Here is a 25,115-nt window from a genome sequence, read left to right as displayed (position 1 = left end):
TGGCAGGGTCTACCATTACCAGGAAAAAAAATTAATAGTAAGAAACTCATGGCCAAGTTATTTCCGAATCTCAGAACTACAGGAACTATGAGAAGTAACAAATTATTGTGGCTGAAAATATGAAGTCTCAGGATTAGTTTCCTTCACAGCTTTAGGGCACAGATACAATCTTGGAATTAGCAATGAATTGTAACGAGGTAATTATCCCACACCAGAGATCGGAAACAGAGAAATCCACTGCTGGAGGAAGTGTGTTTCCTTAGGGGAAAGGAGAGCTTTTCATTCTATAAGAAATAAAAGCCAGTAGAGCAGATGTTACATATATTGACAGGTCTGCTACTGTCTGAATTTGAGACAATGTAAGACTGTAGTAGTAGGACTTTGCAATTGGGGAGAAGGAGAATATATGATTAAAACAAATCTCATATATTTACTCAGTAGAGTCCTGAAAACAAACAGTGAATTGGTGGTCTTCTTAGCTATACATCAGTCTGCTAGGTGTCAATAAGTTCTCCCAAGCAACATAGCATAAAATACTGTCCTGTCAAGTTTCTATTGACTGCTGGAAACCTTTGTTATGCCTTAGTTTGTGGCTACAACATTCTGGCTTTGGCTTGTATGACGGACTTCCTCCTATGCATTTTTCCATTGTGTTGTTGATATCGCCTGATGGACATCAGTCACTGGATCTGGGGCACTCATTAAACTGAGGACATTTGCAAAGACCCAATTTCTGACAGGTTCACATGCTAAGATTTTGATGAACGTAACTTTGGGGCATATTACTAAATGTACATTTCCTAAATAATTTATGTGACTTTATTCTTTTCTGTAACCATATACACACAAACAACAAAAATGGATTCAACAAGTTCTATTTTTATATGTTTATGCATATACAAACATATATCAAAACAAATATAATCAAAGAAATGTATTGAGTGCTCTCTACATCCCAGAACCTGAACTAGTATTTTTTCATTTCACTGAATTATGTATATCTGATACATATTTTTCCAATATATTTTTTTTCTTGATAATATTTTTATCGAGGTATGAATGACATATAAAACTGGTATATATTTTAATGTATACAACCTGGCATGTGGTTATTGGTACATATACTCATGATACCATCAAGTCATTATTGTTAGCAATGTCATAACCATACTAAAAACTCTTCCACTCAGAGTTTTGAGGTTGGTCTATTTACTCATTTTTAATTTAAATGATTTTGTTTTTTGAATTTTGTTTTAATTAAAAATATATATTTATTTATTGTTTGTGAATTTTATACATGTAAGCAATGTATTTGATCATGAAATGCATATGGACTAACACATTCACAAATAAACATGGCATCTCTGGACTGCACATTTATAAATCTCCCTTGGGACTTTTAGTTTTTAAATTAACGTCAGAATCCATACAAGTATATGATAATTTGTAACACGAATCTTAAATGGTCTTATTAGTAAAAACAAACATGGTGCCAGGCATTGGGGTGAACGCTGAAATATCAGAGAAACAGAACCAGCCACAAATAACCTCACCTTGCCAATTCCTCAGTTGATCTTGTTTCCTTAAATTGGAAGCCTCTGAGTCCTCATCCAAATGGATCTCAGCTGTACTGCTGCTAAAACCTAAAGGTTTAAAAAGGCTCTAGTTCCTGGTCTTCATACCTTATATACCTTTCTGCTTCCTGTCCTCACCTTCTGGGATTAAAGGTGTGTGTCACCATGCCTGGCTGTTTCCAGTGTGGCTTTGAACTCACAGAGATCCAGATGGATCTCTGCCTCTGGAATGCTAGGATTAAAGTGTGTGCTACCACTGCCTAAACCTATGTTTAATATAGTGGCTGTTCTGTTCGCTGACCCCCTGATAAGTTTATTGGGGTGCACAATATATTGGGGGACACAATATCACCACAATAATTTTTAAGGTTCTTTAATTTTTCCACCTGCATTAAATCATTTCAGCTTATAAATAAGTCTGTGTCAAATGACACTGAGAACATTACCTAAAAATAAATTTAATATGAGACTACTGAGGTTTCTAAAATAATAAGTTACTGCCTTCTCAAATGTGTTAAAACTAAAAGGAAAGTCATAATTAAACCACAGGATGAATCATACCTATACTCTATAGCATAATAAAGAATATAATAAAATGTAATAATAAACTTTCTATAACCTTACAGTAAGATGAAAAAATACACAATTAAAAAGTAAGTTTTTAAAAAAACTCCTACTATCTTGTGAAAACGAGAATAAAAATGTGGTATCTTAAAAAGTCACTTCAACGCAAATGCTAACAATGATTCAAGTTGGAAAGGGCTTACTAGACAAGGAAATTAAGCACAATGGTCACACACTCAATGTTATGGGTTCATTCCGTAAATGTGAATTCAGCATCTCTGGTCCTTCCTGACTTTGATTCCCTGAGACACAGATTCCAAAAATATGCTTTTGCTTCAAAGAATATTTTAAAGGAGAAAACTGCAATGGCAAAATAGTCACTTTACCATCAGGATAACAGAAAAAGAGTATCTTATTGTTTCTGACTTCTCTCTCTAGAAAGTGTCTTGGTTGTGCTACATGATGTGCATATTTCTGGATGTCTATGATGGAGCTTTGGTGAGGAACTGAAATTTAAACTGGTAGAATGAGTGAATCAAACTTCCCTCCCTGTGTGAAGAGGAACCAGTGAGAAAGTATGTATACTTAGAGTTCTGTCTAGATTAAAAGTATCTGTGATGGATTCCAGTCCAGAAGCTACTGCTTCATATTTTCACTCATACAAATTGGCACTGCTCAGGTACTACGGGGAAACAGTGTTATTTCAGTATACACTGTAACAACAGCTCCCCAATGGGGTAGGTCACTGTGTATGACAGGGGTTCTCTCTGCTGCAAGAACCCGGTTTTGATTAAAAAACAAACTATATTAAGATATAAGTAGAGCCGGGCGGTGGTGGCGCACACCTTTAATCCCAGCACTCGGGAGGCAGAGGCAGGCGGATCTCTGTGAGTTCGAGGCCAGCCTGGGCTACCAAGTGAGTTCCAGGAAAAGGCGCAAAGCTACACAGAGAAACCCTGTCTCGAAAAAACCAAAAAAAAAAAAAAAGATATAAGTAGAACTTTCAAATAACCTTTATACTAATATTAAAGATCAGGCTATATTCTTAATTTCTGTTTTAGACAAAAAAAAAAAGGAGGAAATTTAGACAACTAGTGTATGATTACCTCAGGGTGGGGGTAGGGAGCAAATGAAAGGTATTTGTAGCAAATATATTTCAAGAGCATTTTCTCTAAGGTAACCAGATCTGCACATAAATGCAACTTACTATAAACTAGTTTTTGTTAAGGGCTACTAGCCAACTCTATTAACTTTAATGTTTGTTTATGTTCACAGCTGAAATCATTTCTCTTCACTTCCACTTCTGTGTGCTGTTGGTGCCTGTGTGTATAGCTGCATATGTAGTCCAGGCATACACATTTGGAGGTCAGAGATCAAGTTCGGAGTTCCTCGGGAGGCTGTTACTTCACATTCTTTTTGAGACAGGATCCCTCCCGGAGAGCTAGGGCTCACTGACCAGGCTAGGAGCTGGCCAGTGAGCCAGAGGAATCCTGGTGCCTTTGCCTCCCACGTTAGATTACAGGTGCCTACCACCACCCCAGGCATGTGCGCACTGGGATCAAACTCATGTCCTCATGCTCGTGAAACGAGCACTTTCCCAACTAAACCTCCTATCTCTCCCAGGGCTTTCTTTACTAATTCTGAGTTGATATATTAATTTTTGCTTTAGATTTACTCATTAATATTCTTGGCTTCTCTTATGTCCCACGAACAAACGTAAGATGGACTTTTTTTGTGCTCAATAAACCCAAGCTACATAAGCTTCAAAACCACTTTCTAGTAATTAGAGAAAATGATGAGGTGCAGACTGAAGAAGGAAGGACACTATATTAAAGATCCATATTTAAAAAGCGCCAGACAGCTAAAAGATGCCCCAGGGCAGAAAATAAACCAGTGCCCACGTTCTAGGAAACACACAGCTGACTGAGATCAGGTACAGCTAGCTGTCAGTGTGAAGGAACGGCGGCGGTGGAGAGAACGCCGAATCTACAAATATCTGCACTCACCCCATGCAAACTGCCAGAAGGTTTTCTGTGACATAGGTCCAGCTTTGAAAAGAAAAGGAATGTGCTATGTAAGAAAAGCGATCTAGGCAAGTGGCCCTCGAGTTGGCAATATAATTTATCTGCCCGCTTTAGCTTTCAAAGAACAATACCAAGAATGATCAGCCCTGATAATTTTTTTTCAACCTAAGACAGGTCTTGACAGTTTTGAATTGGTCAACTAACTATTAAAGTTAATATTGCTGATTAAGGGAATGAAAGCTTAAGTATGCATTTGCTGTGAACTATAGTTGGATTGACTTTTAGAAATCAGACATAGAGACTTTGAGAAACAGAAAACGTATGGGCACTCTACCACTGGTATTTTTAAATTTCACAGAATCAGCCAAATGAAGAATCACAGTAGGAAATCAGAATATCTGGTTATGTAAAGCCAATATAATTATGAAAATGAGACAAAACTAAACCAAAATGTTAGATAAAAATAAGCTAAGTTAAGTTTAAATAACAAAGCTGCTTTGGAAAGCTGTATTCAAATCAAATACGAATATCATTTCCGTCACAAGAGATCATCCAAGTTAATATCCTCGTCTTTCACTAATTTACAGAAAAGTACAAAGGTGAACTAATTTATTCAAGGGCACAACACAGTAGAACAGGAAGTCACCCTATCTCTGCTGACCAGTGTTTCTGCACTCCTACAGACATTTAGAAGCTGCCACCTCGATGCTTCTAATACAAATCGTTACCTAGCTCCAATACCACACTGTGCAGAGGGTTGGGATGGGTAATGGTCCATGTAGGCTCACGTGTTTGAACACTTGTTCCCAAGCTCGTACCATTGTTTCAGAACACCGTGAAACCTTTTGGAAGTGGAGCCTTGAGGGAGGAAGTGGGCCACTTGAGTGGAACTTGAGGCTTTCAAGCCTGGCCTCACTTGCTGTTCACTCCCTATTTCCCAAGTGTCCCAAGTGTGAATGCAGTGTGACCAGCCAGTCAGCTTCCTGCTCCTGTTGCCAAGCCTCCCCTGACTGCTGTACGATGGACTGTATTCCTCCACAACCATAAGTCAAATAAGCCCTTTCTCCCTTAAATTGCCTTTACCAGGCAGGGTTTTATCACAGCAATAGGAGAAAAAAGAAACAATGAAGATGGGTGTAAGGCACATAATGTTTAATACCCTTACACAACAGATCCACTGAGATACTGGAGCACCTGGCACCATGTTACCACTGTCTTTTCTTACCTACAACAAATTCTAACATGTAAGTTTATTTAGCTAACTTTATGTGGACACAACTCATACCTAGCAGAGAGGGCTATGGGAGAGCACTCAGTTTGCTGACTGATCCCTAGCTCTAAGCACCATAGGTGGAGTTTTTCATCAGGATCCCCGGCTGGCTCTGGCGCCAGCTCCCAAATAAGCACACAGAGACTTAATGTGAATATAAATGCTCAGCTGATAGCCTAGGCTTGTTTTTTAGCTAGCTCTTTCTTATAACTTAAATTAACCCATTTCTATTAATCTATGAGCTACCCGAGGTTTACATGTACTTCCTATCCTGCTCACTCTGTATCTCATGGCGTCTCCTCCTGACTCCACCCTTCTTCCTCCCAGCATTCTCTCTGCCCCCCCCCTCTAAAATCCTGTCTACCTAATGGCCATTTAGCTTTTTTATTAAACTAATCAGAGTGACATAGATTCACAGTGTAAAGGATTATTCCACAAAGCACGATTCTAGATTGAACTAGTGGTGAGTGATTTTTCTCACTGCTATGCACGGGGTTTAGTAAATACCTCCGATCTCATAATTTCATAGTCCTCATTTTAATCTCAAGGTGGTTTTAAAGTACGAGCTATTAAACATTTTAGTTTCATATTAAACACTGATGTTTAGAAAGACCAAAAATAATTCAATGAAAATAAAATAGTTGAAATGTAATTAATCACTTATAATTTGAAATTTCAATTTCTTACATATTGCACTAGAATTCTCTTAAAAATTCTAGTAATGTAATAGGCATAATGGTAGTTCAGCTAATTAAAATACTTTCTCTTCACCATAGAAGTTTACAATCTGGAAAAATCTAAGGTTCAGAAGGGAAACTGCACTGCAGTCATAGACATCAAAGGTTAGACTGCTCAGCACAGATGAGGTGACTTAGTTGCTTCAACAAGAAAACTGTGACTTACACAAACTTCATGTAATAACAATGCTTTGCACAACATTGGGCACAACTATATTGTGAAGAGCTGGTTCTTAATGGCTGCAGAGATTGCTAACTTTGTGTATCTCAAGTCAACATTAGAGACATCAAGCTGATAGCCTAAAATAGACCAATTTGGGTAGATTTATACCACAGAAAAATCAGAAAAAGCAATGTGTGTACACACACACACACACACACACACACACACACACGTATATGTATATATATATTATATAACATAGCTTTTAGTAAGGGCAACCATTTACCAACACACAACTAGCCACAACCCATTGATATGTTATAAAATCAATTTGGTGAATTGTCATCAGCATTTTACAAATTTGAGAATGCACAGTAGAATAAAAATGTCAACCTACATGATGCTATATTAAGGATCTAATTAAAAAAATGTTAACCAAAAGAAAAAAAATTTCTTTTGTGAAATTGAAGCATTCTTTTTACATTTTACATTTCTATTATTTTAAAACAAAGTAGATAGTAATATTTCTTTTGTGTGTGTGGTGGTGGCTACACACACACACACACACACACACACACACACACAAATAAAATCAGCATGAGTAGAGCCTTGGATTCATATATATGTATGCTCTATCAGATATTACATGTATCATGACTCTAAAATACATTTGTTTAGGTGATCTTTGCTACCATTCTTATTAAAGAAAAAACATAATTTACATTCACAAATGTTTTACATCGCATGCTTTGCTGGTTAAAGACCACAGCTTGGGAGAGGAATAAAAGCTTTGGAGTTACCAGACTATCTGGACCCTTCTCTTCCTTCTCAAAGAATGGTGAAAAGAGAAACTAGTTTATGAGCAGAAAAGAATCAGAACCAGTGATTTAACGTCAAGTATGAGGTAAGTCTGGTCAACATGGTTATTTCTCCTCAGGATCTCTCTTATCAAATATCTTTAGTTTCATATTGAGTCAGTTGTTTGAAATTTATCGTTTCCCGTGTTGGTTTGTCTCAGTCACTGTTCTATTGCTATGAAGAAGACACCATGACCACAGCAACTCTTAGAAACAAAAGCAATGACTTGGGAGTTTGCTTACAGTTTCAGGGGATTAATCAATCCATCTTCATCATGGCAGGACGCACGGTCCTACACTGAATGCTCGCTATGTATCACATGTCATGGTGTGTGTTAAATACTGAAGGTAAGGCTTTGTTCCAAAGATGTGCCTCTTCGAGAGCCAAGTGTCTGTTTAACAGTCACGGGTCATCCTGAGCCTTCTCAACCTCTTCTCTTAGAGCTCAGGTGACCCACACAAATGGTAACAGAACAGAACAACAAAACCAATTCAGACACAAAAGAAAAAAAAAGGAGGAGAAATTAAAAGTGGATATACCAGCTGGGAGCATGGAAGCATGTGCTCTAATCCCAGCACTTGGGAGACAGAGGCAGGTAGATTTCTGTGTTTGAGGTCAGCCAGTGAGTTCCACCCCAGGCAGGACTATACAGTGAGACCCTATTTCAAAACAACAATACAACAACCTCCCTGGATATATCAATTAAAATCATGTTAATCTCATCTCAGTAGATGAGCCATCTGCTATATAAATACAGAAATTGGAAGACAATACATCTCAACATCTTTTGAATTTCCAGCTAAAAAGTTAACTGCAATCAAATATGTTCACTTACTAAAGTACATTTTACACAAGACAAGATGTACTGTCAGGCCTATATTGATAAGATAGCAATTAAAATTGCTGCAATGATGGGACTAATTTACTGCTATTACTTTTTTTTTTTTTCCGAGACAGGGTTTCTCTGTGTAGCTTTGCGCCTTTCCTGGAGCTCACTTGGTAGCCCAGGCTGGCCTCGAACTCACAGAGATCCACCTGGCTCTGCCTCCCGAGTGCTGGGATTAAAGGCGTGCGCCACCAATGCCCGGCTTTACTGCTATTACTTTTACTAAGAAAATAGTCCTATTAATACCACACATTAAATATCAAGAAGAACAGAACACAAGCAAAGTTTGTTTGTTTCAAACAGCTCAGCACACTGTTATTTAACCTTCAGATCTCTTTAGATTGGTGGTTCTCAACCTGTGGGTCCTGATATCCTTGGGGTCACATATCAGATATTTAAATTACAATTCATAGCTGTAGCAAAATTATAGTTATGAAGCAGAAACGAAATAATTTTATGGTTGGGGTCACCACAACACAAGGAACTGTATGAAAGAGCCACAGCATTAGGAAGGTTGATGGCTTAGATGAAGTAGCTCTAACTTGAAAGCAATGAAACCAATTCTTAAAACCCCAAACAGTGAATCAGACTAAATATATAGCTTTTATTCACCTTTGGGAATTCTTGTTTGGTACGAAATGTAAGTGTCAGCATGAAAGATGCTCCCAAAATTGTCTCCAACACTTCACTGCCTAGTAAATACACAACCAAATAACCAGACAGGTTAACAACCAAAGTGAGGATATGGTAGTGAGGACCCTTATAACACATTAAGGACAAAGGGCAAGCATCCACATGAGGCTGTTTGACTGACGGTGACTGCAGCAGACTTTCTAGGGGCAGGCCAGGAGTAGGTGGGGAAGGATTGAACCAGGCAGAGATCAGTTAGTTCTGTGATCTCTGGCCAGGGTTGTTCCTGGTAAAGCCAGGGAAGGGCTCTGAAACTATTAGAATCTCTAGCATCCCAACCCTTTCTCTACTCCGACAGTACTCTCCTATCACTGAAATTGCCACATAAGCCGAGAATAAAGAAGTTACCTTTCATCCCTCAGACTGATCTAAGATGCTCATTCAGAGCACTGATAATGTCTAACGAGACATTTTAACGGGACAATAGGCAGATGTAAACCTTTAGGTTACGCTGAACAAACAAATATACAAGACAAAAGCCAACCACGGCATATCCTGTGCTTTGGACGGCTTTAAGAGCAACAAGAGGGCCAGTGAGATGGCTTAGCAGGTAAACATGATTGCTGCTGAAGCCTGACAGCCGGAGTACAATCCTCAGAACCCATGTGAAGGCAGAAAATCAGAATGGAATCCACCAACTCATTTTCTGACATCCGCATACAAGCAACAGCATCCTCTCGCCACCCCCGTACACTCATAATAAATTTAAAAAAAGTAAGTACAACAAAAACAAAACAAAAAGCAGCTAGAAACTCTGCCTAGGAGCTGTGCTCTCATGCTTCATCACTATCAATTATGTCTCATCCCTACTCCTAACTCAACTAGATCGCCATAATTTAGATTAAATGAGATTCACTTGGTCCTAAGGTTACACATGGACTCAATGTCCCTCCCTGTTCAATGATACCTAGACACGATTAAGGTTCTCTTATCAAGAAGAGATGCACAGATCTGGATCAGTCCAGGTGTATGTCAACACATTCCATTTCCACTTGTAAAGACAAAAAAAAACAACAACAAAAAACCAAGTTGCACTGAAATATGTAAAACAAAACAAAGCAAAACTACTTACTCCTTCTAGGAAAAGAAATAACATGACTACTTCAATTTAATTATGGTAATACTCAAAATCAAGACAAAATTGTAAAACATTAGTTAACAGCTAAGCTTTGGAAAATAAGTATTTTATAATGCACTGCAATAAAACTGTTTCTGGTACTTAATGTTCACTTGGAGGCTACTGGTTTATAATGTAAAATATATAAAAGCACTTTTTAAAACATATAGTATAAATATAAATTTGATATTATAATAATTTACAGAACATTGTTTTTTTTTTTTCTTTTGAAAACTCACATTCATGACAGACCACCTCTATGGTCTACCACAGTGTTACTGGGTAAATATATTCACTCAAGACACATATTGTTTACATAGTAAATATAATTATAAAAAGTTGCAGTGTACATACCAAAATTGTCTACTAACTGTGTAAGAGCATTAGCAACTCAAATTTATACCACAACTCAAAAGCAGCTGTTGAAATAAAGTGAGGACAAAGGGTCAGATGTCTAAGATATGAGGCAAGGGACACATAACATTGGTCCCTTCCAGGACAGAATTCTATGGAACCTAGAGCTTGAGATAGGACAGGAATTATGCTAACCTTGTCCACACAAACCTCTGCCCTGCAAAGTCAACAGTTTTAACATAATGACTAAACTATACAGTGATGTATTTCTAATTTTGTAAAGAACTCTAGTGCCGGGGCTGGAGAGCTAGTTCAGTTGTTAAGAACCTTGTTGCTCTTGCAGAGAGGACGCAGGTTTGGTTCCCAGCACCCACATGGTAGCTCAGAACTATCTGTATCTCCAGTCTCAGGGGAGCTGATGACCTCTTCTAACCACTGAGGGCAAATGGTGCACATACATTCATGGAAGTAAAACACTCATATACGTTAAACAACAACAAGAAAACTAATTTAAAAATTTAAAAAGATTACCAGGACCACACTGTATATATTACATAGGGAAAGTAAGGCTACATTTATATTCCATTGGTTGCTTACTACATACACATATGCTCTCTCTCTGTCTGTCTCTCTGTCTCTGTCTCTGTCTCTCTCTCTCTCACACACAAACACACACCCCTATGTGCTTACCAATAAAGAAATGTAAGCTATCAACAACATTCTAGTGATACTATAATTACCTTGGCTACTCTCTCAGTTGCTTGTCTCCTCAGGACAAAGCTGCTTATTTTGGCTCATGTTTCAAGGGTACCATCCACCACAGCACAGGAATCCTGACAGCAGGGTCTTAAGGCACTTGACCCATTGCATCCATAGCCAGGAAGCAGAAAGAAATGAATGCTTGTGCTTGCTTGCTTTTTCCTTTTTATCCAGTCAAGAGTCCCAGTGCATGAAATGGTACCATCCACAATTAGGGTGAATCTTCCCATTTAATTCATCTCATCATTTAATCTAGACAATCTCATACAACTGCACCCAGGGATTTGTCTCCAAGGTGAGTCTAAATCTCACTGGCTTGACAATCAAGATTAACTATCACTGATACTCCTTGCTGGTTGGTTTCAGGCTTTCTTCCATCAATCTGTCTAGTTTCTAACCCATGACTCCAGATTTACAACCCAATTTCCTCTGTTCTTGAACCTGCGTCTGCTAGAAAACTAGAGGCCTGTTCTGAGGGCTTTGTTAGGAACAATGAGTCCAGCTTTCTGTATGATGACTTTGATAAGTCTTGCTGCGGGCTTGTAGCTCAACTTTTGGTTCTGATCTGCAAAGGGCATCTGGATATATAATCCACCTCAGTCTATGCACAGGAGAAGTTAAAATAAATATTATGTGTATTTTCTTAAACATATTTCTACAAACCATTTTCTCAAATTCTATGTCTTAAAAATAATCATAATAAATTCCTTGTTTTCAAAGTGGTATTCATCAGAAGTACTTATGGAGCTTCTTAAACTTACATATAATCAAGTTCTCTTCCTAGAGACTATAATTCTGATGGTCACAGGCAGTTCTCCAGCATCCTGCAGTGACAAATTTGATTCAGCCATGCAATCAGAGTTAAGAAGCAAAACTGCAGGGATGGCTTTATCATTTCTCTTTTACTACAGTGAGGATATGATAAGAAAATGAAAGTGCAATATGGCAAAAGGTGAAGGTATCTACCTGGCTTCCAAATCTACCTGGTCTTGTACAGAAGACAGAACAGTCCAGGCAAAACTAATTATTCTGCTTACTACTTGCTTTTGTACACTTTCTCCTTTTTCCTTGGCTGTGCGACTGTTTTCCTGATGTCCATCCAGGCCCTTGTAGTTACCCATGCTGTATATAACTCGACCCATTTCAAACATCAGTCAGACTGCTGTCCTCCAGTTTACACTCTGCTTTCCTGACAAGCAGCACTCCCAACTCTTTGTTCATCTCAGGCACACATGAGAAGAACAGGTAACACTAAGATGTAAGTGTTTGATATATCTGACCAAAGCTTATTACAATCTGTTTGATAATACCAAAGATTCTCTGTAGATAAGATATTCTTCACAGGAAGGTCTTCCCATGAATTAATAAAGCCCACAGCGAGAGAAAATGAGGGCCTGTGGCTGTTGGTCTTTGAAGACAAATTTTTACAATTCTTCTTTTTGTCTATCTTAGGATCCCAAATGTCCAGTGAGCTCATTGAACAATGGTAACTTCCCCTGTAGGTGGAGAGCACAAAGCAGCCTTCTTCTAGGCAGGGTCTAAGACTAGTGCTTGAGAATCTGTTAACAAAGGTTCCCCTTTCTAGGATGTAAACAAGCAGTGATTTTTCTTCAGTGAATATACTCAAAATATTCAAAGATTAGTTTATGAATAACAACATATTAACTAAACAAACAAATCAGGTGAACCAAGAAATTCTTTAGAAAAAAAGCCTATAAAGTAAATGGCAATATAAAAGAGGACTCATTTACTATGAAAATTGTGTCTCACAAACGCAATTGTGACATTTGGACATTAAGACAGTTATTGCTTACAAAGAAAGTATGGGTAAGAGCAGGGCAGGACAGATAACAACTATGAAGGGAAACACTCACCATGAAGGTGAAACCGTAGTAGGTCTGACTTTACACACTCACCGCCTTGGCCAGTGTTCTACTGCAGCCTCCTCCCTATCTCCTTACCTGACTGAACTCCACTAATCTGTCAAAATGCACTGCACACAGCATGTACAGGAACATGCCGTCAACCCCTTAGATTGAGATGGATATGCTGTGCTACAGTTATAATACTGTTTTGTAACTATGATATATGACATATACTATATTCATAACACTACAGAGCATTTACAGTACTACACTGAAGCTCATGATAGAGAAAACCAGAGTTGAACACTGATGTCATATTTTATGTTTTCCACACAGTAAAATGGACCTCTGTCTTAGTTAGGGTTTCTATTGCTGTGGAGACACACCATGACCACAGCAACTCTTATAAAGGAAAACTTCTCATGGGGTGCCTTACATTTTCAGAGGTTTAGTCCATTATCATCATGGTGGGACACTACAGCATGGAAGCAGATATGGTGCTGGAGAAGGAGCTGAGATTCCTACATCATGATCCTGCAGGCAACAGGAAGTGAACTGTCTCATTGGGCATGGCTTAAGCATTTATGAGACCTCAATGCCCGCCTCCACATTGACACACTTCCTCCAACAAGACCACACCCATTCCACCTAGGCTACACCTCCTTGTAGTGCCACTCCCTTTGGGGACCATTTTCTTTCAGACCACCACAACTACCATCTATACATTCTTGTCCATTAGAACAATCATGATTTTAAACAAACATTCTAGGACCATATAAACATGGTACATAAATATTTTGGAATCATCAAAAGAAGACTAAGAGAATATTCTCTATACAGATATAGAAAGGCCATCAAAATATATAAAGAAATGTAAGGTAACAGAACAGTTGCAGCCAGAAGGTATTCACAGCATACAGAAAGACATCCCATAGCAAACAGTTTATATGGTTCTTTGTTAAAATATAATAACACAGAAGGTGTATATAACTATGTGTATTTTTATTCCAGAAAGACTTCGAGGAAAAAAAATAATGTGCATGGGAACTCTGTATTTAAATTTTTTCTGTTCTCCCACTTCCTAGTCTAAATTAGTTTTACAACTTTTAAAGTTATTAGGAAGGTTCCTAGAATTGTTTATTTATTTATTTATTTTTTTCTAAGAAGTTCTTCAAAGGCAAAGATGGCATCTCACATATTTTGTATTATCACCACTGAAAACAGACTGGAAACAGGTGACATTCAATGAATATTTGCTGAACTGAACTGTTTGTCACCTCTTTGGGTGTCTTAGCCCTCTCCTTGAGTATTAATGTTTATGAGCTACTCCCCGAGTTCTTCCTTTATTATACTTGAAGTGTCAAGTCCAGCACCTTGAAAACAGTTGGTGGTTTGAATAATGGCCCACAGAGGCTCATGTATTTGAATACTTAGTCACCAGGGAGTGGCCCTATTTGAAAGGATTAGGAGGTGTGGCATTGTTGCAGTAGGTGTGGCCTTGTTAGAGGAAGGGTGGGCTTTGATGTTTAAAAAGCCCCAGCCAATGGACAGGCTTCTGGGAATCCAGTGCCTGTGGTGTGACACCTTGCACAGCCTTGGTGCAGTGGGAAGGGGCTTGGACCTGCCTAGGCTCAGTGTGCTGGGTTCTGCTGACTCCCCATGGGAGACCTCGATTTGGGGATGTGGGGATGCAGGGTGGCTTGGGAAAGAGGGTTGGGAGGTGGAAGAAGGGAGGAGCGGGGATCTGTGGATAGTATATGGAGTGAGTAGAAAATTTCTTAATAAAGAAAAATGAAAAAAAAAAAAAAAAGCCCCAGCCAAGCCAGGCCCAGGGGATCTCTCTTACTGCTTCCTTCTGATCCTGATGTAGAACTCTTGGTTACCATGTAAGCTTGTGTGGTACCACATTCCTCACCATGCCGATAATGGACCAAACCTCTGACATGGTAAGCCAGCCCCAATTAAATGCTTTCTTTTATAGTAGTTGCCATGGCCATGGTGTCTTTTCACAGTAATCAAACAGTAACTAAGACACCTTCCTTCTCACTTGTATAAAATGCAGCTGCTCTGACAGAAAAGAGTGCTTTGCCCCGGTACTTGATGACTTCTTTGAAATACTCTCTTAAACTCAACACATTATTCATTCTTATCAACATGTTTAAGTTGATATGGTTAATTCTGCAAACAAGAAGTCATGTACATTCTCTAATGGCTCATTACCAATTTTTTCTCTGGGAAGTCTGGTGGTTTGAGTGAGAATGGCCCCTATAGACTCATATATTTGAATGCTAGGTCCCCACTTGGTGGAACTCTTTGTGTTGTTGTGGTATTATGGGAAGAAGTGAGTTACTGGGGGTGGGCTTTGAAGTTTCAAAAGCCCATGCAATTTCCAGTTAGCTCTCACTTCCTCGTGGTTGTTGTCTCAAGATGTGAGCTCTCAGCTAAATCTTCAATATCAGGCCTGTCTATTTGCTGCCATATCCCTTGCCATGATAGTCATAGACTCCCCCTCTCAAGCTATAAGCCCCCAATAATAAACTCTTCTGTAAGTTGCCTTGGTCATGGTATCTTAGCAAACCAAAAAAAAGTAGCTGGGACAGAAGTTGGAACCAGGAAGTGGGATACTGCTGTGATAGGCCTGATGCTATTTTTTTTTTTTTTTTTTTTTTTTTTTTTTTTTTTTTTTTGGAGGACTTTGAGACTCAGGATTAAGAAAGTGGTTGACTGCTACATCCTGGGCTTACTGGGCCATCCTGGTAAGAGCCTGGAAGACAGAGGTGTTGAGAGCAATCTGGCCTAAGCATCAGCCACATGGTCTGGATTTGGAGTCATGGAGGACACAGGAGGTTGTGGAATTTTCCTTCATGGTTATAGAAAGCCACTGAAACCAAGCATGAGGTTGGGGAGTTTCTGCATGGAGGCCTGAAGAAACTTGCATGAAGCTGTAAAAGTGAAACCTGGACTGCACTGGAGACCCCAAAATGTTGCAACTGCCAGAGCCATAGATGTCTGTCAGGAAAAGTTATACACAGGGAGTGGAACCAGCCAGAGAAAGAAACATGTTACAGTCAGCAAAGCTGGAAGGGTGGAGCCATCTAAACCCTTCGACATTAGAGAGGACTTGGGAGTTTGCCCTGCTGAGTTTCAGTCTTGCTTTGGTCCTATCTTCTAACTTTTGAAATGGTAAACTACATCCTGTGCCACTTGTATGTTGGGAGTATGCAATCTGGTTGTTGATTTTCCAGGGAGTTACAATTAAGAGATTTCCTTAATTAGAAGTTTTAGAAGAGACTTTGACTTTTAAACTGTAGAGATTATGAAAGACTACAGGGACCTCTGAAGACGGACTAGATGCATTTTGCATTATGACATAGCCACAAGCCTATAGAAGTCAGGAAGTGGAATGTGGTGGTTTGAATCAGAATGGCCCCCTATAGGCTCATATAGTTGAATACTTGGTTCCCTGTTGGTAGAACTATTTGGAAATGGTTAGGATGTATGACCTTGTTGGAGAAAGTTTGTCCCTGGAGGTACGCCTTGAGACTTGAAAAGCCCACACCATTCCCAGGTAGCCCTCTCTCTTTGTCTGGTGCTTGTTGTCCATATGTCCAACATGAGGCTGTTGCTCTAGCCTCATATTGTCTGCCTACCACCATGCTCCCTGGCGTGGTCATGGAGACTAACCCTATGGAACTGTGAGCTAGCCTCAAATTGAACTCTTTTAAGTTGCCCTGGTCATAGTGTTTTGTCACGTCAATATAAAAGTAACTAAGACATGAGGGGAAAAAAGGAGAGTCAATAAGTGCATGGGTATACCAGTTGTTCAATTCCTTCAGGCTCTTCCAGTGTCTCTCTAACATGTCTGTCCAGTGTTCTATGGCTGTGAAGAGACACCATGACTGTGGCAACTCCTAAAGAGGAAAACACTGAACTGGGGCTGGCTTACAGTTTCAGAGGTTTAGTCCATTATCAGCATGGCAGAATGCAGTGCAGAATGCAGGCAGAGGTGGTACAGGAGAGGCAGCTGAGAGCTCTACATCTGACTCTACAGGCATCAGAGCCACTGGGCCTGGCTTGAGCACTTGAAACCTCAAAGTCTACCCCCGGTGACACACTTCGTCCAACAAGGCCACACCTACTCTAACAAGACCCCACCTCCTAATTCCTACCAAGTAGTGCCACTCCCAATGACCAAGCATTCGTGTTTATGAGCCTATGGGGATCATTCTTTTTCAAACCACCACAATCTCCTATTCAAACTTAGATTACAATACTACCTAATATATGAGAGGACCACTACTATTAATAGTGCAAAAAATATGGAAACAAATTTGAAACAGCAGTTTTGAATCTATATCTTATAGAGAGATTTATCATATAAAATGCACCAAGCAAATGCTATATTAGAAACTGCCAACACATTTTTCATTTTTCTCTTCAGGCAGCTTCCAGAGAGCACAGACTAAATGTTACTATTTTAATAAAAACAACAGTACTAAAGCTTTCTAAATTCATAGAAATCTAAGTATGCTGATTTTTCTTTTTTAAGAAAGAAATATTAATTATTCAGAAATGGAGAAAGCTTTGGAAATGAGAATAAATTTTTGTACTTATGATGAAAACAACAGTTTTACTCTCACAATCAAAGCAAAACTCAGAAGTAATTATAAATGAGTCCTACAAAATATACATCATTTATTAGTGAAATTACAAGTATTCGCAAAATTTTTAGTGTTCAGTAAGTCTATTCTATGGCCAAAGAAATGATAATAAAATATAAAAGTGATATTGTATCTAATTCCCTTAATATTATTAATGTTAAATTTGCAAGAAAATTTGATGTTATCTTAAATGCTAATTCTAGTCACAATAATGGCTGGGCATGGTGGTACAAGCCTCTAATCCAAGCACTCAGAGGGCAGAGGCAGACGGATCTCTGAGTTTGTGCCAGCCTGATCTTTATAGTGAGCTCCAGGACATCTGAGACTACACAGTGAGCTGCTTTCTCAAAAACAAAACAAGAGAAATCAATCAAGATACAATAATGACCAAAAGAGAAATAGAAAAGAGCTACAATAATTAAAATGAGTAAGAATTATGACACACAGAATGCTTACTACCTTTATGCTGGTCTTCAAATTCTTCAGATAAAAGATGGTAGCAACAACCCACACTGCAAACTCCCTTGACTTCAGACTTGGATGCAAATATCCGTAGAGTGTTTGGTGCAAGGTCACCACAAGTATGAAGACCCACCACTAAACAGTCCTTTAGAGACAAAGCAAAAAAAAAAAAAAAAAAAGGCAATTAAAAGAAGAGTTTAAAACTATACATGTGAAGATTTTAAGTGTCTTTTCAAACATGTGAACTTTTAAGTGATCAATTCTACATAAGAAGTATTATAAATCATTTTATATGCAAAATAAATAATTATTCCTTTTAGGCAACATGGCGATACTTTCACTACAGCTACTATTTATTTTTGTTTTGTTTTTTAATTTCTTCATTTGTATTTTTTTCTCATTTCTTTTACAGCTAATATTTGCTTAACAGCTGGACACTACACATTAAAGGTTAAGGTTGGATGAACAATGCAACTACTCGATAAACCTGAGAGTTGAGATGTTTATATGATACTATGACTATCCTAGGCCAATTCTTTTATTGATTGAACTTATTCAGGCTGCCCACCTTGTAAAGCCTGGTTATAAGAAACACAAAGGGTACAAACTGTCATTTCTAGCATAATGCCAATATGTTTAGTTTATTTGTTGACCAGATTTAATAAAAGTAAAGACATGTATTTTTGCTCTCAATTTTCAAACATGAATTTTACATAAAAATTGTCTTATGAAATGCTTTTTCCAATTACTCAAATCCTAATTTAAATGTACTTACATGAAATTGGTACAAATGCATACATGCATAGAATTTTGTCAATCTACAAATCATCCCATAGTTGAATTTATTATTGCTTTGTTTAACATGAATCATAAAATTGCATTAAAGAGGAGCAAATGGGACCTTTCATGAAGTCAATTTGTGTACATATACTTTTGTAATTTGGAGCTAAAGACTTTTAGGAAAGTTGCATTATCTTTTGAGGTTTTAAGAAGATACACTTAAACACAGACATTCCATGGGTCACATTATTATTATATTTATGATATAAATATACTCATAGCAATTTCTCAGGTTTTCTTCACAACAACACACACAAAAAAGTCATCATATTCCCTAAATGCTATGTAAAGAATTATTCAGCCAACAGTTCAATTTTTATAGTACCAATTAGAATTAGTTTTAAAGGCATGGTGGTAACAAGGCTATAGTCCCAGTACTCAGGAGGCTGAGGCAAGAGAATTGCCATGAATTTGAGGCTATCCTGGGCTACATAATGAATTATAGGCTAGCCAGGCTTACATAGCAAGACTCTTGTCTCAAAAGAAAAGAAAAGAAATATAAATATAAAAAAGAAATATAAAGAAAAGAAAAGGAAAGAAAACAAACAAAAATACTGATGATACTGTTTAAGAGATATCAAAGAACTAGGTAATTATCAATAAATCCAACTATACAAATGAAATATATCAGTGTCACTAAGAACATAAACTTGAGAAACAGAGTCTAGTTCATGATTTTGCAAATGTATTTAACTTTTTGGTTTGTTACAGACTCCTTATAATGTCTTCCTACCTAGTCCAAGCTGTCCTTGAATTCAGGATCCTCCTACACCAGTCTTTATGCTCTCTACAGAGGGGTACCACTATGCTCAGGTTGTACAGTTCTAGTAATATAATTCCAAGACTATTTTGGAAAATTGAAGTGATAAAATATACTTAAAGTTTGAATTTTTAATGGGATAACCTAATTATTCGTGAGCACTAATGTTTCCTTTAACTGGTACCTGTTATATGTATCTGGCAAGAAGGGGGTTTTGGAGAGATGCTCACTGGTTAAGAGCATGTGCTACACTTGCAGAGAACCCAAGGTTGGTTCTCGGCATGCAGGCTGGGTGCCTTACCCACTTGCCTATACCTCTAGATCCATGATGGCATCCACCTCTCTTCCGGCGTATGTGGTTGCTGCAATAACATCCACACAGAGACTCATGCATATGCACATAATTTAGAAATAACAATAACATCTTAATAAAAAATATCTGTGGTGGGGGAAACGTCTCTTTGTAAACACAATATAAAACAAAGATTTGAATGTATAAAGCTTTCTGGCACTTTGTTTAGCTATAACTTTTAGGAAGATTTTTAAAAATTAAAAAAGAATAATATTAACTTCAAAAGATACTTTGTCTTATAAAAAAGTTAGGCTACATAATCTGTAGAAGCTTCTAGAAAATACTGCTTTAACATATAATAGCGTACTTAAGATGTACTGTCTTTCAATTACATAACATGACAACTTAGAAAACATTACAGCCTTAAAGAATTCTCATAGGCTATTCTTGCTCTAGGAGACTGCACGTCTGTCAATAAATTCATGCTAATTACCTCTTTATCTGTTCTCACTGCCCTCACCTGATCAAGTGTGCATGCATGAAAACCTGTTGTACTTCATGAACATCTAATATTACCATAAGTGTCAATTCAAAACAATAAAAATTGTGAAAACACTAAGATTTTTCTTGGACTAGAATGTTAACAATCTCTAAACTGTGGATATGATAACTTGGCTTACTCTCTAGCATTTGTGCTAGCTCTTCTACGTAGAAGCGAAATGAGTAGAGGATTTTGTATTATATAGTATGTGCTTATTAAATTTTGACAGTTGTGGGCACAAAGAAAGCCAGCTTAGGATTTTATGCTGGATCTTCAGAATTGATGTGTCAGCCAATATCACCTAACTACAACAACAAGTTCTTCAAATTGTATTCTATGTTGACGGCATTCTTTCAAACTAGAGGATTCAAAAGTAGACTCACCTCCAGATCTTTAACAATGTCATGCAATTCTGAATCAGCGGTGATAAAAGAAGTCAGTGGTGAATAGATACTTGAGTCACTAGGCTTTGACGTCACCTTTCTTCTCCGTGTCCTCACTTCCGACATCTCGGTGTTGTGCACCTGGGATGAGGTAGGTTCGATGGCTTCAGTAGGCAAAATGTCCACGAGAGAAAAGGCAGTTTCGAGTGGCTGGGCATGGAGATTCCCTTGCCGTTTCCTGATGACCGAACCTGCTGACTTTGAAAACTCTGGCAAAACATCGGCAGACAAGTCTTGAGTCACAAGAGTGTTCTTCAGTGCACTCTCAAAATCTCCCTTACACTTTACTTCCTTTTGCACTTTCTTTTCTTCCGGCATTTTTAATGCCGGTCCATGGGCATCTCCTCTTGTCTGAGCACGATACAGGTTCCAATGTTTCTTCAACTTCCTGTTTCTCTCCTTAGCTCCATGAGTATTAGTATTTGAGGAGTCGATGCCATAAACGTTTAAACCATACTTTAAGGACAAAAAGGAGCTTAGGTAGCCTTTACCAGAACCCACGTCAATTATCTGAGGAAAACAACAACAACAAAAATATGAATTCAGGATTTTTTAGTTAGTTAAATGGTAGTAGAAACATTCCAGATATTTTATTAAGATGAATAAGCAAATGTAATATATCATTTATATAATCTATCCTATCTCAATGAGTCTAAAGTTTTAAACCTAAACCATTTTCTATCGTAACTTGTATTATCCTAAAAATACCTTTGTAGACCAAAAAACATTTTCTTAAATAACTTAAGCTTTTATGTCTCTCAACGTTATACATTTTACATTTCTTTTATGAGTTTCTTTCTGAATTTGGTAACAAGGAAAACTGTAACTATAACTACCCTATCTTCAGCTCCGTCAAAGACCCGAGAAGGATATAATATTACCTGAGTAAACAGGAAGTGCAGAGCAAACAACTTCCAAAACTATAGAAATGACAGACAGGCTGGCTGCCTGGACAGTCACTCGAGGTTCCTCTGCAATACTGGGACATTCAACTTTGACCTACAGGCCTAGAATATCTGACAGACTTTTCTATGAAGCAGGAAATTCTGAAGGACTGTCCTATTTTGTCTTGGCAAAGTTCGGCAGTGTCCTGTTTGTCCAATTCGGACAGCATACTGTCAGCAGTCGAGGCAACGGCAGTCTCTTGTCCAGTGGCTAACCTTGCCACAATGAAAGCAAACTCCATATGGAGGTTCTTCAATGCCCATCATCCTTTTTTAAAGTAGATTGGTTCTATCAATTGGATTGGAGCAGATGTTTCTCATTATCATGAAAAGCCTTATGTTATTAAAACATTAAAATGCCATATTCTGTAAGTCTCTGGTGTTTGAAGACCATCTATCTATCTAAAATATATGTTTGACTTTAAAAATATACCTAACATGGCCACAAATGTGATCGGTAGATGATTAACTACTAACCTGTATTTCTTAATTATCCTAAATAGTTTGTAATAATAGCTTTCAAGGACTAGAAATTTACATTACATTGTTAAATGTGCTACATCGGTACAATATTTTAAAGAGTAGAAACATATATACAGTATAAAAAAGAACCTTAAATTTGTATCAATATACAAAAATACCTTAAAACAAGAGTAGAAACATATATACAGTATAACAAGAAAACCCTTAAATTTGTATCAATATACAAAAATTGATACCAATGTAAAAATGTCAAGTAGTTGCTTTTTTAGTTTAAAAGTAATTCAATAATCTACCCTTTTATCCTATCAATCCTATATTCCCCCTTTTTCTTTGCTGAACAAGACCCCTGAATCCAACCTTCCTTGCTTAGTTTCCTCTCTTACGATGATCAACAACTTGTAACTAACCCCCCTAAACAATAACAAACATCCATAACTCATTGAAGGGCCAAAAACTAGATACCCTACCTTTTGGGAATGTGGGTATTGTGTTCTCTAGACTGCTTCCTATTGTTGGGGGGGGGTGATGGCATCTTTGGGGGACCCTGAGAAAATTGGGATAATTGGGAGAACTAGCTGTTGTCTAGTCTCAGTGTGGATGGGAAAATGGAGGGCTTATCTGAAGTTTGGGCTGGAGTAGTCCGTGAGGCAGGGCCATCTCAGCCAGCAGCACTGAATTTGTTCTGGTTGTAGAATTTTGAGGAAACCAAAACAGAGGCATTCTGACAGGCTGGATCACTCAGGCTACTTGTCTTCATTGGTGTCTGGTTCATTGTTTTTCCTGCCCTAGCTCTGGGAAGTTGCTGAGCCTGCCTTCCAGAGTCCCCGCCAGTGGCAGCAGACTGATGTGAGTGCTCACAGAGAGGCTCGGGGGAAACTGTGGAGGCACCCGCTGGCGGGACTTCTGGTCCATGTGGTCGTGCCACAAGACAACATAAAAGTATCTAGTAATGACTTTAACAAAGGCCAGAAACCCATATACTGAGGACTATAAAATGTCACCTAAAAACCTGAAAGGTTAAAGCAGAGAGATAACTTGTGTCATGAACTAACAATCTCAATACTAAGATAGCAATTCTTCTCTTTAAATTCACAGAAGTCAACACAATCCTAGTTGAAACAAGAAGGCTTTCTAAAAACACTGAAAATTATATATTACAATTTATATGGGAATGCAAACCACCTAAGAATAACAAAAACAATTTTCAGAGAGAATAAAGTTATCACTAGTTCAACAATTAACATAAAATGGGCTGGGACAAGGGCTCCATATTAACATAATGGGCTGGGACAAAGGCTCCGTGGATAAAGAGCTAGTCCTATAAGCACAAGGACCCAAATCTGGATGCCCAGAACACACACAGAAGTGAAGCAGGCATGAAAGCCGCCAGTAATCAATGCAGCAGGAAGCAGACACAGGACTCCTCCAGCAATCTGACTTGCCAATCTTGTTGGCAAGGCCTGAGTGCAACAAGACACAATGCTTCAATAAATAAAGTGGAGTGTGATCAAAAATATCGACCTGATGTCAGCATTGGACCGCCACAAGCACACACCCATAGGTAAACACACTGGAGGCACATCACACACAAATACACACGCAAAAAAGGAATTAACATAAAACAGTGATCTAAACACTTTATTAGTAATGTAAGAACAGACATAAAGCATGGGGAAAGAGTCATGAAATAGACCTATACTTAAATCCTCAACAGATTTTAGACAGACTGCCCAAGTATAAAATAATCTTTTCAATAAATAATACTGTGGTAACTAGATGGCTAAATGGGGGGGGGGGTGAACTGCGCCTCTCACATAGGAAACAAATATTAATTAAAAGATTAAAAGTGGATCACAGGTCTAAATGTAATAGTAAAAATAATACACTTTGGAAGAAAACATTAAAAAAAACTTTGTGATCTAGGGATAGGCCAAGATTTCATATATAGAACACACAAAAGTATGAACAACAAAACACAGTTAAATATGTATTTCATTAAAAATAAAACTTTTGCTATTCAAAAAATACAATTTAAATTTAGACGATATTTTTTAAAATTTTTGTTGTTTTTATTTAATTATTTATGTGTAAGTGTGTGTGTATGTGTAAGTCTATATGTATGTGTGTGTATGTGTGTCTATATGTGTATATGTGTGTGTGCTCATGCGTGTGCATGCCACAGAACAATGCAGGACACAGGATGTCTCCCACCCTCCTCCACCCAGGGAACTGAACTCAGATGGTCAGGCTTGGAGGTAAGCAGCTTTATCTGCTCAATCATCTTGGCAGCCTCTACGTATTTCAAATACACAGCTGAATGGAGGGGAGAGAAGCTAACAAGCCTCCACCCCTAGCTGAGGACCTATTCAGTTTCTCAAAGGGCTATGCCTAGCTCCACCCCTCCAACTTTGCTGCCTGCAAAGTACATCTCTCTCTTAGACTGACTCCGAGACCTGAGTGCAGCCCTTCCTCGGCAGATTCGCCCCAGATCTGACATTCCAGCATCTCAGGTTGGCCACAGTAACCCAGACTTCACCTTTCCAATAGCCTTTTTAGATTTCCTCATGTTGCCAGATCTCAGTGGCTTTCTGAATCATAGAAGTGTCTCCACAAAATGGACAACACTGTCAGTTTAAGTGTTCAAGGCTCAAGATGGAGGCTGCCCCATCTGGACCACAGTTTCAATAGCTTCTGTGTGCCAAAGATGGTGGCTTTCCTAGGTGTTTGCTTTCCAGGAACAGGAAACCCCTTAGACTCTTTTTTTTTCATAAGTTTGATCCTAGATGGAGTCTTGCCCTCTAAGTACCTGTGATGACTACTCCTTTGTC

General features: G+C 38.2%; 1 protein-coding gene across 2 annotated transcripts in view; it reads right to left on the bottom strand.

Moving 5' to 3' along the window:
• The window catches only part of Mettl25 (methyltransferase like 25), a 76,642-nt gene that overhangs the window by 38,825 nt on the left and 12,702 nt on the right, over positions 1–25,115 (bottom strand). For both annotated transcript variants that reach the window (XM_028883515.2, XM_028883514.2), the window contains exons 4-5: positions 20,801–21,370; positions 17,982–18,129 (exon numbers count right to left, since the gene is read on the bottom strand). In XM_028883515.2, coding sequence (XP_028739348.1) covers positions 17,982–18,129; positions 20,801–21,370 — 718 coding nt within the window. The remainder of the gene's footprint in view (positions 1–17,981; positions 18,130–20,800; positions 21,371–25,115) is intronic.

Source organism: Peromyscus leucopus, chromosome 18 (assembly GCF_004664715.2).
Source record: "Peromyscus leucopus breed LL Stock chromosome 18, UCI_PerLeu_2.1, whole genome shotgun sequence".
In the NCBI taxonomy this organism is placed as follows: domain Eukaryota; kingdom Metazoa; phylum Chordata; class Mammalia; order Rodentia; family Cricetidae; genus Peromyscus; species Peromyscus leucopus.
The sequence above is the reverse complement of the archived record's forward strand: the minus strand, read 5'-3'. Positions and strand labels throughout refer to the sequence as shown.